Raw genomic sequence first — 16,463 nt, forward strand, 5'->3', positions numbered from 1 at the left:
TTTGATATGATTGTGAATTTGTGACGTTTCACCTAATGTAATTCTGACATTCCTGCATGCGTGAAGAATTTTTTTAAATGATGAAATTATCTAATTTAATTTCGATAATATTTGTTAAGTTCGTTTCTATTAAATGACTCCTAAATGTTGGTCGAAATGTAAAAAAAAAAAAATTAAATGGGCATTTTGGGGTAGTTATGTCTTATGTTATGAGGAGGTCCTGGGAAAGATGTACCCTGGTATTTTTCTTTCTCAACCCCGTCGCAAGATGGCGACCGTTGGACATCATGGCTGCTTTGCTGCCATACAAGCACCATAGAAAAAGAAAAGGCTAAAGCTTATCCGCCATTTTTCAACTGGACCGCGAGCGACACGGGCGAGGTTGAGCTTCTTTTCGTTTGTTATGGTGAACAGTCTTCAGTGTCAAAATGTTGAAAGAGCTGGTCAGAGAGCGACTCATTGCGGCTGCCGACGAAATTTTTGTACTTTTGGAGAAAACGATCGCGTCCTACGAGGAACAACTTTGTCGAACCAGAGAGGAGAGCGAGCGACACCTACGACAACTGCAAGCTGTTTGCAAGACTCAAGTTGTCATATGTGTCGAAGGTCTGATCAACCAACTTCTACTCGATATGTTGTTCTACATTATTTATGTAACTATGTTCAATGTGTTAATGCATGGTGTCGGGTTTCAATATTGGGCAAGTTGTCAAAATGTAATACTGTATAATGTATTGCACACTACTAGTTACTTTAATTTGAAAATTTCTTTACAATATTACCGTCTCTGTACAGCAATTAGTTACTTATTAATTTTAATGTACTTTGGGTTCTGACAGAATTAGTCCAATGAGGTCACGCAGCACTTCTGCTTTCGACGTCTTATTTTAAAAAGCAAGACTGCCTGCTGGTACCGAAATTTCCGGTGCAGGGTAGACGCTGATCGTGCTCTTGTGAATGTAACTCTTGCCCTAAGTCCTTAACCGACCCAAAAAGAACAGCGACGGCTCCTTTGTTTAACACGAGGACTACCCGAATTCTAAAATTTCTTAGTAGAGCCGTCAGTGTTCTCTGATGGGACAGACTAAAACGATTAATGTCCATGTAAACAACCTTAATGTGTCTTAATATTAGCCAACTACGACAGATCACCACCAAAATACTGTGGCAATTGCTTTGATATTTTCAGAGACTGAAGTGGGCATCAGTAGAGTTGTGCTTCTGAATTTTGGTGTTAATTGGTCGTATTTTTTTAACATTAAACCAGGTTACGATTTTTCTCAATATGGACAATTCTGAATATCCGGGCATTTCTGGTAATACCTCCCAAAGCAACGCACCTTAGTCGGTGAAAACAACCCACCGTATTGCATTGCTTTTGCCTGTGACAGCATATAATGCCCGCAGAAAATCATGCCTAGAAATTGTTGTGCGGTTGGATATGCCAACAATAACATGATGGAAACTAAATTATCATTCCATATTTCTGTCGCAAGGATTCAAGCGACATATTTAGAGCAACTGGAACATGTTTATTTGCGTCTTTTCATTTATCACAAGCTAACACTTCGGCACTTCCTGTTATGCTTTTCACAATAAAACGGAATGCGTTTAAAACAGGATGCGCCATAATTACTGTGTGGACCGTGAACGTAGGAGAAAGTGGTAAAAGGAGTGAAGAGAGTGGGACTGGAAAGTCCGGAATGGAGCTAACCAAAACCGCATTGCTTTTTGGTGTGCACTAAAGTCGAAAGACTCGTTCTCGAGTGTGATAAAAATCACACTTTTGCCTCTGCTGGCAGGTTGTTATAGTAGTCAAATGGCATTTCATCACATTTTGAAATCAAAATAATCCTCACAAATCAAATGACCAGGACCCAATGTTCAATTCTTTTCAATGAGCGGAGAGTTTGTTTTCGCCAACTTCACCGCCATCTTGACTTTTGACGTAATTTTCACGTAAGCTCGGAATTTGCAAATAGTGAACCTCTAAAATGCCCATAAATTCCAAAAAACTTTGGCCATTGTTTTGATATTTTTAGAGGTTGCAGTGGGCATACGTAGAGATGCGCATGCAAATTTTGACAATGATCGGTCGCAGTTTTCTGACACTAAGCTACGTTAAGCTTTTTGACATTAAGGGTTTTAGACCGTCCCATTTTGACGGCTTCTGCTTTGACAAAGGCGTCATCGCCTGAATCAGCGGTGGACAATTCCAGTCCTCCAGGGCTGGTGTCCCGCATGTTTTATATGTCACCTACTGCAACCCATCTGATTCAAATGATCAGGATTGTTATCCAGCGTCTGCAGACCTTGATGATTATATGATTATTTTAATCAGGTGTGTTGCAGCACAGATAGATGGAAAACAGGCAGGACACCACTCTTCGGGGACTGGACTTGCCCACCCCTGGCCTAAATGATTATTACTCGCTGTTTGAGTAGCTATTAAAGATCTTTTATTTATCAACAGTCTGTTCTGAGTATCTTTGAATGTAAATTATCTACTGTCGCTCCTCTCCTGGGACCAGCAGTCCACCAAGTCCCGTCCTTCCCCCCCATTCCTGCAAATGTTAACAACACACTGGCTCCCCTGCTCATGAAAGCGGACTAACACCGTGTAGAACCTGTATATCTGGGCAGGCAAACAGCAGTGATAGCTCGATCTACTGTCCTCTCACCTCTTCTTCATGAATACGCGCAACCACACACATGAAAACATTCGTCAAAGGCGTTCGTCATGACCGGAAAATGCGATACTTTGAGATTTCACCAGAAATACGTCACACCACTCTGTGCATACAGTCCATATTGCAGCTGCTAATAGTGATTGCTATTTACACATTGCTGAATTCCAATAATGTAATGCTATAGAATAACTAAACAACCCAAACCTTTACACAACATGACACAAACTCTTTTCCTATGCCTCGGTTATTTAAATCATGAGTTACTAAGTGCGGCCACACAAAGATTGAGCAAAAAAAAGTCATATTTCTGTGAAATTGTGAAATGAACATGTTTATGTTAATAGCTTATACTATTTCAATAATAAAAATAAAAGTGCACTCCAAGAATGAGCTCTAACAGATGACGACTTAGCATGGCGATATATTACTCCATTACTGGGTAATAAATTACTGTAACATGTTACCCCCAACACTGTCTGTTTTACAAAAAAATCCCAGAAGTAAATGGGTTTACTTCTCCATCACACAATGCCATTGCTGTATTCATTGGAAAATAAGTTGGACTGCATGGCAGTAGTTGTAGTAATTCAAATCGACCTGTGTCCTCCAGATGTCCAGGTGCTGATTGGCAATCAGGAAGAGCTTCCTCCTCAACCGCAGCGGGGGAGCTCCAGCTTGGAGCAAGCAGTTCCACAGTCCTCCCGCGCCAAAGAGGAGGATCCCCAGGCCCCCCAATTTAAAGAGGAGGATGAAAATGCAAAGCACCCCCACTTGAAGAAGGAAGAGAAGGAGGCTGACATCAGCAAGTCACCACTGACTGCCGTCTCTGTGGACAGTGGACACGGCGAACCACCTGAGTCGTCTCAGCTTCATCTTCATTATCGTTGTCATCATGCTATAAGTGAAGACCGCAGGAGCCACGCAGACTGTGAAGGTGATGACAAACAGTCCAGTGAAATCAAGAGCTTCTGCAGTAGCTGAGCAACGCTTGCCACGGGCCTCACACAATTCGAAACCTTCTTTTATACCGACCAAGCGGAAGTTCAGTTGACGCTGTCCCCTGTCGATTTCCTCCACTTTTTTTTTGCCGGAGCGGGGTTACCTCAGTCTTAAAGGTCAGAGACCAAAGTTTTTCTTGAGAACTCTAGAACCCCTTTACAATGCATTACTGTGATTAAAATGTGATTAGATTGTTGGTAGACAGCACTTTAATTGCTAAATACAACTCAGAATGTGTCATCTGCGGTTTGAATCTCGCGCTTCCTCATCTTCTGCGTTTTCTGGAGCTGTGACAGACATCACAGTAGCCAAACCATTTAGTGGACATTTTGGAAAACTTTAATTGTTTACGTTTAGGCACCCCTGCGATCGTCACACTTTCTGTCACAAACTCACCAACACAGAAGGAAAGTTATGTGGCCCTCACAGGAAAAATTTGGAGACCCCTAGGGTAAAGTATCTCTATGATGTAGCGAGCTGTTTGGCTACTACATCGTCACTTCTGGAAACCCTAGTGGTGCAATACAATACAATACAATGCAATTTTATTTGTATAGCGCATTTCACAACAGCTAGAGCTTTAACAAAGCACTTTACATACAAACAACAAAATAGCCATAATACAACAAGTGAAATCAATAAATTAACATAAAAAAGGTTCATCCTGGTCGGTCCTCCGACAATGTTGTTTTTACTGGAAAATTATTTTGACTGCATGGCAGTCATCATAGTGACAACTTTGACTTGTGTCCTGCAGGTGTCGTGGAGCTGATCGGTCATCGGGAAGAACTTGCCCCTTGGTCGCATGGGGGAAGCTCCAGTTTGGAGGAAGCAGTTTTACAGCCCCTACACATGAAAGAGGAAGATGAAGATGCTAAGGACCCCCACATTAAGGAGGAAGAGGCGGGTCATGTCAGCAAGTTGCAACTGACAGCTGTCTCTGCGGAGAGTGCATGCAGCAAAGTGGCCAAGTGTTCACAGCTTCACCATTGCAGTCCAAAAGAGGATCACTTTAGAGGACCACCACCTGTCAACCTTTTAGCTCCGCTGTCACACAGTGACGACATGGATGAACCTCTGAGGAGCAATGTAGGCTGTGAAGGTGATGACACACAGTCCAAATGCTCCGAGAAGACACCGCTCAAGAAGAAACCCTTTCAAAAATTTGGATATCAACTTCGTAAAAAATGTTTCAGTTGCTCAATTTGTGGTAAAGCATTTGCTCAAAACAGACTTATGATAGACCACAAGAGAACACACAAGGATATTTCACAAATTGGGAAACGCATGAGAAGACACACAGAAGAGAAACACCATAGTTGCTCAGTCTGTCATGAAACATTCACCGAAAAGGGTCATCTGAAACGCCACATGAAAACACACAGAGGAGAAAAACCCTTTAGTTGCTCATTGTGTGCTAAAGTGTTCTCTTATAATTCAAAATTGAAAATACACATGAGAACACACACAGGAGAAAAACCCTTCAGTTGCTCATTGTGTGGTAAAACATTCCTTTCTAAGTATAAATTTGTGCTGCACATGAAAATACACACAAGAGAAAAACCCTTCAGTTGCTCATTTTGTGATAAGACATTCCCTTATAAGTCGCTATTAATAGTACACATGAGAACACACACAGGAGAAAAACCCTACAGTTGCTCCTTGTGTGAAAAAACATTCACTCGTAAGTCAAATTTGGAAAGACACGAGAACACACACAGGAGAAAAGCCCCCTTTAGTTGCTCAGTTTGTGGTGGAGCATTCAAACAAAATGCTGATCTGGTCGCACACAAGCGCACACACAAGAGACCTTTTACTTGCACTGCAGTTGCATGTGGTAAAAGATTCGCATTAGAAAGTGCTTTGGTGAAACACATGTTAACACACAGGTAGTGAAAGCTTTCTACCTACTAAGTGTCATGTGGTGTGGCACATGAGAGCTCATACAAGGGAAAAAAAAACCTCTAGTTCAGTTTGTGGTGAAAGCTTGACTCAGAGGCCCACTATGAATAAACGTGGAGTTATGTGCAAAAGCAGTGAGAAAAAAAGTCATACATGAAATAAGCCTTTTCATGGATATTTTCATCTTTGTTATAAAGATGTTTTGCTTTGTAAACTGGAAATAATTATTCTGTATGTTGTAAGTTGCTTTGCTGTTTTATCCCTTTATATAGCTTTATATAAGATAAAATGCGTAGATAGCTGTCTGAAGAACTTTTTTTAGGGGGGGGGGTTGGATCTTAATAGAAATTCCATTGTTTGATTGTATAATTGTAATGATAAAACCTAAGTTCACCTTCATCTGATATTTCAGTGTTAGTCATTTTCCTTCTTTGCAAAACACCAAAAGTGTCATAAACAGTGCACTCAACATAATGAACCAATACTTTGGCCAGATCTCACAAAAATCTGACATCCCTGCATGCATGTAGCATTTCTGTCTAGCGGGGGTGGCTATTTAATCATATGCGAAATTGTGTTAAATTGTATTTTATTCAACAATTAATGAATGTTTAGGTTGAATCAATTACAAAAAAACCATTTCCAAGGCATTTTGGGCTACACGTGGTTGTTTTATATTCAGTTGGCACCTGGATTATGAAGGGTCCTATGTCGCCCATGTAAGGGGCCCCTGGACCCTAAACGTTCAAGAACGCCTAAATATGTGTATGCTTGTGAGGCATTAACTTTGTGCACTCAATGCATTTATAATTGGCGTCAATTTTCACACGGTCCCCATCCTTTGCGAATAGCCGAGGTCCAGAGGTCCACTATGTTTTCCGGAGCTGTCTGCCTGGGATGCTCCGAAGTACAAAAGCTAGCTCCTCCCAGGATTTCTTTTTCCTGTAGTTCACATCCCACCTGTAGGGCTTAACCACGAATTAACAGTAAACTCAACGCCACCAGGACTTCTCACTTAATAGAATATATGTTCTCCGAAAAAGAGCAGGTAGCACAATAAGCCAGACTTGGTACAAAATAATGCATTTCTTCAAAGATACTGCATTTTTGTATGTATGGCATAATCGTATGTTATTTATTTGACTTTTTTCTTTCGAACACGCTTTCAAATTCATAAAACCAGTCCGATGGGTGGCGGTAATGCGCCTTTAAATCAGTTTGCCTGCCGCCTGCACAGACAAAGAAAAAGGCTGCTGCTGATGATGATGATGATGATGATGATGATGATGATGAAGATGAAGAAGAGAAAGGCGGAAGTTAGCATCGCAGCTAAAGCTGCCACGGCATCAAGGGCCAAAGATCGAGATTCACATCTTTTCCCCATTGGGTTTTGACTGCCTACTGCATAAAAATGTTGAGAGAGTTGGTAACGGAGCGACTCATTGCGGCCGCGGACGAAATCTTCGGACTGTTTGAAAGCACGATAGCGTCGTACGAGGAGCAACTTTGTCGAGCGAGAGAGGAGACCGAGCAACACCGGCGACAACTGGAAGCTGTTTGCAAAACTCAAATTGCGATACGCGTTGAAGGTCTGTTCATTACATTTGTACTCTATATTTATAACGTGTTATTTATTCAATGAATGTGTTAATGTATTTGGTTTCCGTTTAACAAAAACAGCGAGGAACAGGGATGGAGCTACACCGGGGCCTAAGCGGTGATTTAGCCCCGTCAGAAATCTCTGGGGTGTCCAAACCCGGTGTTCTGCCAAATTGTCCTACCCCGTCGAAACTTCCTACCGAAGCCTGATTTGACAGCTTGTTCTGCCAAAATGTCCTACCCTTTGCCAAGCTTCCTACCTAAGGCTAATTTGATTCCGTGCGCTTTCAGCTTGTTTTGTTTAGATGCAGACTGGTAGAGTTGGTAGAACTTCAAAAAATCCCTTAAGAAAATACTTACACAACGGTGAAAGCAGGTAGTACGTCCTGACAAATGAGTGTAGTATACATCCCCTGCTTGATGAATGTGGTCAACAGATCAACGATATGCTCAAAAGCTACTACAAGAAAACACACAATGCTTAAAAGCTATGACGGAAATCACACGCCAGAAGTATTTTTGAGGAAATGGAAAAATCAAATAAGACTAAATAAAACGGAAAATATCAAGTACTCACCGCTTTTAACCGAACGTCCGACAGGTAGGACAAAAAGTTACAAAATTCCAGACACTTATCGGCGTTGTGCGCATGCGTGCGCAAGCGCGCAGTGCATTGGTAGGACGTCTCTATGGGTAGGCCGGAATTTCAGAACACCTGTCCTCCAGGGCCGCTGTCCTGCGTGTTGTATATGTCTCCCTACTCCAACATGCCTGATTCAAATAATCAGGATCATTCTTCAGTTTGCTGAGGCACTGATCGTTTGAATCAGGTTTGTTGGAGTAGGGAGAAGTATAAAACACAGCGGGACTCGAGGCCCGGAGGTGGACATGCATGGTCTAGCCACAGTTTATCCCCTCCAGTATTTTATTTGGTATTCTAAAATATATTTATCAATTATTTTTTCAGTTTCCCAATGTATTAGTCAAGCTCCCCTCTAACACCAGGAGAGGAAATAAATCCTGGAGCAATCCCTGGTTCAGGGTTAACTGTAGTTTTTTGTTTGAATTTACAACAGGGATCACCAAAGTGGTGCACGCGGATACAAGAGCCACATGAATAGCTTGCAGGCCTGTTCTAAAAATACCTCACCAGTGATGGGACATTGTGATTTTATAGGAATGTAGGAAGGCTGCAAAAGAAATACGATGAACACAAAACTTTCATAAGTGCACAAAATGACCCACACAAATAAGCTCGATTGCTAATTTTGTGGCTAAGTGTATGGATAAAACAACACTTTTTTATTTATTTATTTTTTTGTTTTTAGCCATACCATATTAGGCGCAACCAGAGCTGGGTACTTTACCCTTTTTTGCCGGTTCGTCCTCCACCCGCAACCTGGGTAACCTTCCGTCATCGTCCCTCCATCAATATTCATAAAATATGATCGTCGTTCGACCCCGTCCGTCCTCGTCCCTTAAAGCGCTTCTGTCCTGACATTCCGTTGATCCGCCGCCCCCCCCCCCCCCAAAAATAAACCCTCTGTGCACTCATATATTATTTAAATATCATTAGCTGGCTAATTTCCTGTGCACATCCACTTACCGTCTTGGAGTATCGTGAGTGGATTGAACTGTTTAAAACTGTTTAACCAAGATAGCATTTAGCTGCAACACAAGACCGTCGTGATGTGATGAAGATGATTATGGTGCCGACTGGAGCAAGCCAGGGTACATCGCGAGAATATTTAAGATTGAATAATAATGCAATATTATTGCAAAACTTTTGCAGAGGGCAGAATATGCATGTGCAATGTGACTACTGGGAAGCACTTAAAAAGTGTTGTGCACGCAATTAATGAACAAAATCTACTTGCTTCTTGTGTCCTGCAGATGTTGAGCAGCCAATCGGTCATCATAAAGAATGTTATCCTCAGCCGCAGGGGCGTGGCTACTATTTGGAGAAAGCAGTTCCACAGCCCCACCATGTGAAAAAGCAAGAGGAGGATCAACAGCCCCTCCACATAAAAGATGAAGATCCAAATACAAAGCGCCCCCACGTTAAGGACGAAGAAGAGGAGACGAACGTCAGCAAGTTTGCACTGACTGATGTCTCGGAGGAGAGGGAAGAATACAAAGACGAACTGCCCGAGTGCTCACTGCTTCGTCATGACTGTCCAAGTGGAGACCACCTTGGAGGACCCCTGCCAAACAACCCTTTAGCTCCACTGTCAGACAGTCATGACATGGAAGAACCTTCGAGAAGCGACGCTGACTATGAAGGTGATGACAAATGGTCGAGCGGCACTGAGGAGGAGACAACGCTTAAGAAGAAACCCCTTCTGAAACAAATGAGATGTCAAACTCTTGAAAATTGTTTCAGCTGTTCAATTTGTGGTAAAACATTTGCTCAAAACAGATTTCTGGTACTCCACAAGAGAACACACAATGAAGAAAAACCTTTTCATTGCTCATTGTGTGATGACAGATTCTCTTTTAAGTCACATTTGGTAATACACATGCGAAAACACACAGGAGAAAAACCCTTTACTTGCTCATTGTGTGATAAATCATTCTCTCATAAGGCAAATTTGGTAACACACATGAGAATACACACAGGAGAAAAACCCTTTAGTTGCACAGTTTGCAGTGAAAGATTCAACCAAAGGTCACGCATGGTAGAGCACATGAGAAGACACACAGGAGAAAAATCCTTTAGTTGCTCATTTTGCGGTAAAGCATTCTCTCGTAAGTCACAAATGGTAATGCACATGAGAATACACACGGGAGAAAAACCATTTGCTTGCTCATTTTGTGGTAAAGCGTTCTCTCGTAAATCACATTTGGTAAGACACACGAGAACACACACAGGAGAAAAGCCCTTTAGTTGCTCATTCTGTGGTAGAGCATTCAAACAAAATGCTCATCTGGTCGCACACGAGCACACACACATGAGACCTTTTACTTGCACTGCGGTTGCATGTGGTAAAAGATTCGCATTAGAAAGCGCTTTGGTGAAACACATGTTAACACACAGGTATTGAAACCTTTCTACCTACAAAGTGTCAGGTGGTGTGGCCCATGAGAACTCATACAAGGGAAAAACCTTAAGTAGTTGTTTGTGCCGAAAGCTTGACTCAGAGGCCCACTATGAATAAACACATGGATTTATGTGCAAAAGCAGTGAGGGGAAAAAAGTCGCACATGAAATAAGCCTTTTCATCTACATTTTCTTTGTTGTAAAGATGTTTTGCTTTGTAAATTGGAAATACTTACTCTATATGTTGTTAATTACCTTGGGGGTTTTTTTCCCTCACACTGGGGTTTTCCCAAAGATAAAGTGCTAAGATAGCTGTCTGAATGAGTTTTTGTTGGTTATAGACCTTAGTAAAAAGTTCAGTTTTTTGATCGTATGTTCCCCTGCTGTCCTGAATAAAAAGCGAACTTCACCTTCAATTGTTATTTCAGCGTTAGTCATTTTCCTTGGAAAGCGCAATCTCCTAACCTTGGTGTCACTTATCGTTCAAGTTTATTGGATGACGTCATCACGCCAAGAGGAGATGAAAACGCGCTTCCTCTCTTCATTGGAAAGGACAGCACAGCACTCTTTCAAAGACTTCGATTCCACTTTTCCCGACTGACGTCATCACGCGACGACGTCTCCAGCTTGCGGATTGTTCTTGAAAAATATTAGATAATAAAATGAAAAATATACTTGATACCAATTGTTTTTGTGAAAGGATCACTGATGATGTTTTTCTCAAATTTTGGAGTTGCCCATTCTCTAATAAATAAGGGAAAGACGTGTTTAATTTTATTTCTGTTTGTGCGGAGCAACACTTTTGCTTTGAACGTGCATTTCTTGGCCTAATTCACTATCCACTTGTGATGACAACAACAAAACCCGTTTTATTACTGTTCTTAAATGAGTGGGGGTTTTTCAGCATTCTAGAGACTGTTGAAGCGTGAAACTTGAGCGTCTTCGCGTAGTCTGTGAACTACGTTGCTGTCCTGGTGCTTTAAATGTTGCTGCCCGTGATGTGCCACCGGCGATACACACGTTTCATGTTTTGTATTACGAACCGTGAGTTACAAAGGGAACCATTACTCTTCTGGAACATTCTGGAGCATGCGCAGTAGATGCTATAGCAAAGTACGGAACGCCTGGGAGTCTAAACAGCTGTAAAGAGTTGTGAGTATTATCTTTTTCTAAATGTTGGTAAGGAGTAATCTATGCTAAAGCGGCTTAAAGGTTGCATCTCGCTCAGATAGGATAGGAAAGGACATTTCCTAGGCATAAAAATAACAATTCGAAGAAGATGAGGCCCTGAGTCCGCGATGCAGGCCAAACTTTAACGGTAAAAAGGGACAAAGTGCGAGGTGCACATCTTTTTCCCGTTGGGGTTGGAGCACGACTCAAACAGACAGTCAGACACCAGAAATTGGTACGCTGCCTTATCCTTCCCCCGGAAACACTCAACACGGTTCCTTGCATGCAACTTGCACAAAAAACTCCGCTGAGGAAGGCAAAGGTGCAAGTTAGCAAAGCAATCAAAGCTGCAACTGCAACGAGGGACAAAGTGCGAAGTGCAAGTGTTTCAACTGCCTACAATATCAAAATGTTGAGAGAGTTGGTAAGGGAGCGGCTGATTGCGGCCGCCGACGAAATCTTCGGACTGTTCGAAAAAACGATCGCGTCTTACGAGGAGCAACTTTGTCGAGCTAGAGAAGAAACGCAGCGACAACGACGACAACTGGAAGATGTTTACAGCGCTCAATTTGTGATACGCCTCCAAGGTCTGTTCGTGAACATTTACAACCTTTTATTTGTTGAACTAGGTATGTGTGTGCCTGAAAAATCAAAGATTAATTGGCTTTACACGAAATCGGCAGACCCCTTTAAGACTATTCCAGTGGTGATTTTCCTTTGAGAAATATTAAGAAAGTTGCGACTGTTTAAAAGCAACCAAAACGCGCCAATTTTACCGTGTTAATACTAAGTCAATGGACTGTGGTCGTGTGTGACCTATTTTGGTGACTCACAGATTCAAACTTACTTACATAACTTTCTTAACCTTTGGCCGTTTTTCAAAAGACTGATATCACTGGGAAGCGTTCTAAAGACAGAAACATGCTAAATATCAATATTTTATTAAGCATTTTTAATTAAGTAGATTAAGCAATTCCAGTCATACGCAAAATCCCACTTTAGCATTACAAAAATCATATTTTGTAAAACTACAATGTGCATTAAACTGAAAATTTCCATAGAAAATAATCTCAAAACCTCCTTTTAATAAAGTAATATCATGTGTAATTGTAAAGTAATTTGTAGATAATATACAGTAGATAAGGCAAAAATAATTACTATTATTATTGTGTATTAATTTTATAATAGGTGCCATGCATAGAAAGAAAAAAAAACAAGAGTCGAGAATGAACAGTCTATGAGTTGTTAATATGCATCATAAGGAACAAACACTATCACAGCTAGGAGACATTTGTAATTGATGAAATTCATCAAATTAACGTAGGAATTAGAAATAGAAAATAGAAGAAATATATAATAAACATCAGCATATGGATTTAAGAAAACGGCCTTACCCAGCGAAAACATTTGAGGGGGTTTGTCAACTTGAAATTTGGACTTGCTTATAATTGCTCGTCTGAGACATTTCAAATTTGTTATTGAAACTTGAACACCTGTTCTAGATTACAAGTAGAAGGTGGAAAATTTGAGTGCAGACAACTTTGTGTTTATTGGAAATTATTTTTGACTGTACGACAGTAGTAAACAAAATTGACTTTTATTCTGCAGACATCGAGCAGCTGATCGGTGGTCAGGAAGAACTTCCACCTCAGCCGGAGGGGGAGAGCTCCAATTCTGAACAAGCGATTCCACAGCGCCCCCAGGTTAAGGAGGAAGAAGAGGAGGCGGATGTCAGCAAGTTGCCCCTGAATGGTGTCTTGGTGAAACGCGAAGATGACAAAGCACCTGAGTGTTCACAGCTTCATCATCACAGTCCAAGTGGAGATCACTGTGGAGGACCACCACCAGATGACCTCTTAGCCCCGCTGTCAGACAGTGATGATGGGGAAAAACATCTGACGAGCGATGCTGACCGCAGAGGTGATAACAAACTGTCGAAATACTCTGAAGAGGAAACAACTCATGCCGAGACACTTTCTCAAACACATGCGACAGCGAGCATACGAAAGAACACTTTCGTTTGCACGGTATGCGACAAAATGTTCGTTCTCGAAGAATCTTTGTCCAGACACATGAAAACACACATGGTAGTAAAACCCTTTAGTTGCTCAATGTGTTGTAAAAGATTTACTTCAAAGGGGGGGCTGGTAAAACACACAAGAACACACACGGGAGAAAAACCCTTTGGTTGCTCAACATGCGGTAAAAGATTTAATGTAAGGGATACTCTGGTACAACACATGAGAACGCACACAGGAGAAAAACCCTATAGTTGCTCAACTTGTGGTAAAGCATTCTCTCAAAAGCATAATCAGGTATCACACATGAAAAGACACAGAGGAGAAAGACCTTTTGGTTGCTTGTTTTGTGAGAAAAAATACACTTCTAACTATGAGGCGGTAGCGCACATGAGAACACACACAGGAGAAAAAATGTACAGCTGTTCAGTTTGTGGTGTTGGCTTTACTCAGAAGGCCGCTTTGACTGCACACATGCAGGATCACAATCGGGTGTTTCTACCTCCGTTGTGAAATGTTTTGCAGTTCTTCCTTGCCCTCCTGGGGGTTGAGATCAGGGGATGTCTTTAATATTTCTCAACTGTGGGCATGTGAAGCCCTTTGAGACTTTTCTGTGATTAACAGCGATACGGATACATTTGACTTGACTTTACTTGGCAATGCCGCGGCATTTTAAGTAGACCACGTATTGTTTTTAGTTGTTGTTGTTTTTTTTCATTTTCTTCTTGTGAAGTGCTGTAAACGCTCTGTTTAGTGGTGCAGGACTATATCAATCATTGTTCTTATCTTCATTGTACTGTAAAGCTGATTCATTATTGTCTTCACTGGGTTTACACTGTATCATTACTGGTGCCCTTGTGTTGTGCTTAGGGCAAGGGTGTCCAAACTTTTTCCTCCGAAAGCCTCACACAGAAAAATAGAAAGATGCAAGGGCCACTTTGAATTTCTTTTTTACGTTAACACGGTAACACCAACCAAGCAATTCTACATTGTTCATATAATGGAGTTATTTTGAAAACCTGTTACATCAAGGCTTTTTGTTAAAGCTGGTAAGGCAAATAGCTGGGGACTTTTTTTCAGGTTTTGGGGTGATATGTTCACAAATCGGACCTTGGCACTAAGCAAAAGCGGGGGAAAACATTTTTCTTTCTGAAATCTCTATTCTCCACAGTGTTATGAAAAGGAATTCTGTTAGTATTTGGCTGTAAATTGATTTTCATACTTGTATTTCTACAAAAATTTAGTAGTCGAAATAGTGGTAGTCCCCATTACTCACGGCACGTGACTTTTTAATGCTATTGATTTTGGTGTGTGCCGCGTGCTGCTTAAAAATCCATGGCGTGCCGCAAATGGCCCCTTGGCCATAGTTTTTATTAGTTTTAGGATTAGTTTTAGTATTTTTAATATACGGAGCATTTCTCAAGTGTAAGATTAAAAAAAAAGATACCAAGTATCATGTAATAAAATAAAATGAACTACAATTGTCAAGCGGCTGTTTGTACGTACATACCGCATTTCAAATGAACCCTAGAAGAAACAAACATAATAAACCAATTACTTATACAGTACTTGGGCCAATTAAAAGCTCTGATATCATTGTCACGCATCACTTAATGTGAATCTGACATTCCTGCATGCATGCAGAGTTTCTAGCTAATTTAGCTGAGTTTCTTTCTTTTAAACAGCTCCCGAATATATATATATTTACACAGTATATATAAATCCTGGAACCTTTAGGTCTCCACTTGGGAGTGATGTTTAATTGGGGGTTGTAAGAAATGTAAATAATGTGAATGCAATTGCAACTTTTGGCATTTTTTGGTTTATTCTGTAAATATTGAATATTTGTCCTATACTTGTTTTTCCTTGATAAAAAAAAATCCTGAACCACCGTTTATGGAAGAAAATCAGGTTACCCATGATACAGTAGCAATATTTAGACTGATGACTGACAAATTTTCCGGATCATGGGGATTCTTAAGAGTTTAATGCTAAAGATTAAAAAAAAAAAATTAATAATTAAAAAAAAAAAAAAGCACCAGCATATACAATTTTAGAAGAGGTGGAAAAATTATTGGTGGTGTGGGTCAACAAAAAAAGCTCTTGTTCGTTAGCTGCAATTTGTAAAAAGGCTAAAAAATTGCACAGTGATTTGGCAATGAATACGTAGATTACAAGATGTGTTGGAAGTGAAGATTTTAACGCCAGTACAGGCTGGTTGGAATATTTCCTCAAGTGGGGTGGAAGTCAAAACGTTTCCGGGGACCAGGATGCTGCGAGTTCAAATAACACTGCAAAGCATTTTGTCTGTGCATTTGTGAAAAGTGAAGGCTACCTTCCAAATCAAGTTTTAAACTGTAACGAAACGGGGTTGTTTTCGGGAAAAATGCTAGGACGAGCCTCCATCAGCAAAGAGGAGACGGCACGACCTGGATAAGAGCCAGTGAAGGACAGGCTCACACTTTTATTCTGTGCTAATGCAAGTGGTGGTTGTCAAGTCAATGCAGCATTAGTCCCCCACTCTGAGGATCCTCGTGCATTAAACACAAAAATGTGCTAAATACTACATTTCTTGTTATGTGGAGAGCGAATGCTATAACGAGGGTCAAAAGAAACCTTTTCGTGGAGTGGGTGACGAAGCTATTTGCTCCAGCTGTCAAGATGCGTCTTGAGGAGAACGGTTTGTGTTTGACGTTAGCATTCATAAACAATCGTTTTTACAAAAAGACGTCATGTTAAAATATATCAATCGTTCCAAAATGTATGAATGTGTGTGTAAATTACAGTATTCAAAAAATGTTACAACAATTATTCAATTCATAAATTGTGTAAGCTTTCGAATCAGTACATTGCTTGGCTTCATTTTCTTCCCTAAAAATTAGTTTTCTGATTAATGTCTCAACATTTATGAGTATGCCATTTAGCCGACAGTGGCCTTCCCCCCACCCCTCCTTTCGGCGCAGTGGCTTCTGACCGACTTCAGTTGTGGTGCAACCGTACATCTCCTCTGGCTCGGCTATCATCCGAAACCTCCATCATCGTCTT

General features: G+C 40.9%; 3 protein-coding genes across 3 annotated transcripts; all 3 read left to right on the top strand.

The window, feature by feature from the left end:
• Positions 1–354: 354 nt before the first annotated feature.
• Positions 355–5,934, top strand: LOC147147508 (uncharacterized). Its single transcript, XM_086029856.1, has 3 exons — positions 355–606; positions 3,301–3,624; positions 4,447–5,934. The coding sequence occupies exons 1-3, from the start codon at positions 429–431 to the stop codon at positions 5,580–5,582; spliced, it is 1,638 nt and encodes a 545-aa protein (XP_085885982.1). The 5' UTR covers positions 355–428; the 3' UTR covers positions 5,583–5,934.
• A 939-nt stretch (positions 5,935–6,873) lies between these two features.
• On the top strand, positions 6,874–10,646 carry LOC147147509 (uncharacterized). Its single transcript, XM_086029863.1, has 2 exons — positions 6,874–7,180; positions 9,084–10,646. The coding sequence occupies exons 1-2, from the start codon at positions 7,003–7,005 to the stop codon at positions 10,232–10,234; spliced, it is 1,329 nt and encodes a 442-aa protein (XP_085885989.1). The 5' UTR covers positions 6,874–7,002; the 3' UTR covers positions 10,235–10,646.
• A 742-nt stretch (positions 10,647–11,388) lies between these two features.
• On the top strand, positions 11,389–16,378 carry LOC147147510 (uncharacterized). Its single transcript, XM_086029868.1, has 2 exons — positions 11,389–11,987; positions 13,009–16,378. Exons 1-2 carry the CDS (start codon positions 11,684–11,686, stop codon positions 13,929–13,931), a joined length of 1,227 nt encoding a protein of 408 aa, XP_085885994.1. The 5' UTR covers positions 11,389–11,683; the 3' UTR covers positions 13,932–16,378.
• Positions 16,379–16,463: the final 85 nt, after the last annotated feature.

This window comes from Filicampus tigris, chromosome 5 (assembly GCF_054856515.1).
Source record: "Filicampus tigris isolate MCC_2025a chromosome 5, RoL_Ftig_1.0, whole genome shotgun sequence".
Lineage (NCBI taxonomy): Eukaryota > Metazoa > Chordata > Actinopteri > Syngnathiformes > Syngnathidae > Filicampus > Filicampus tigris.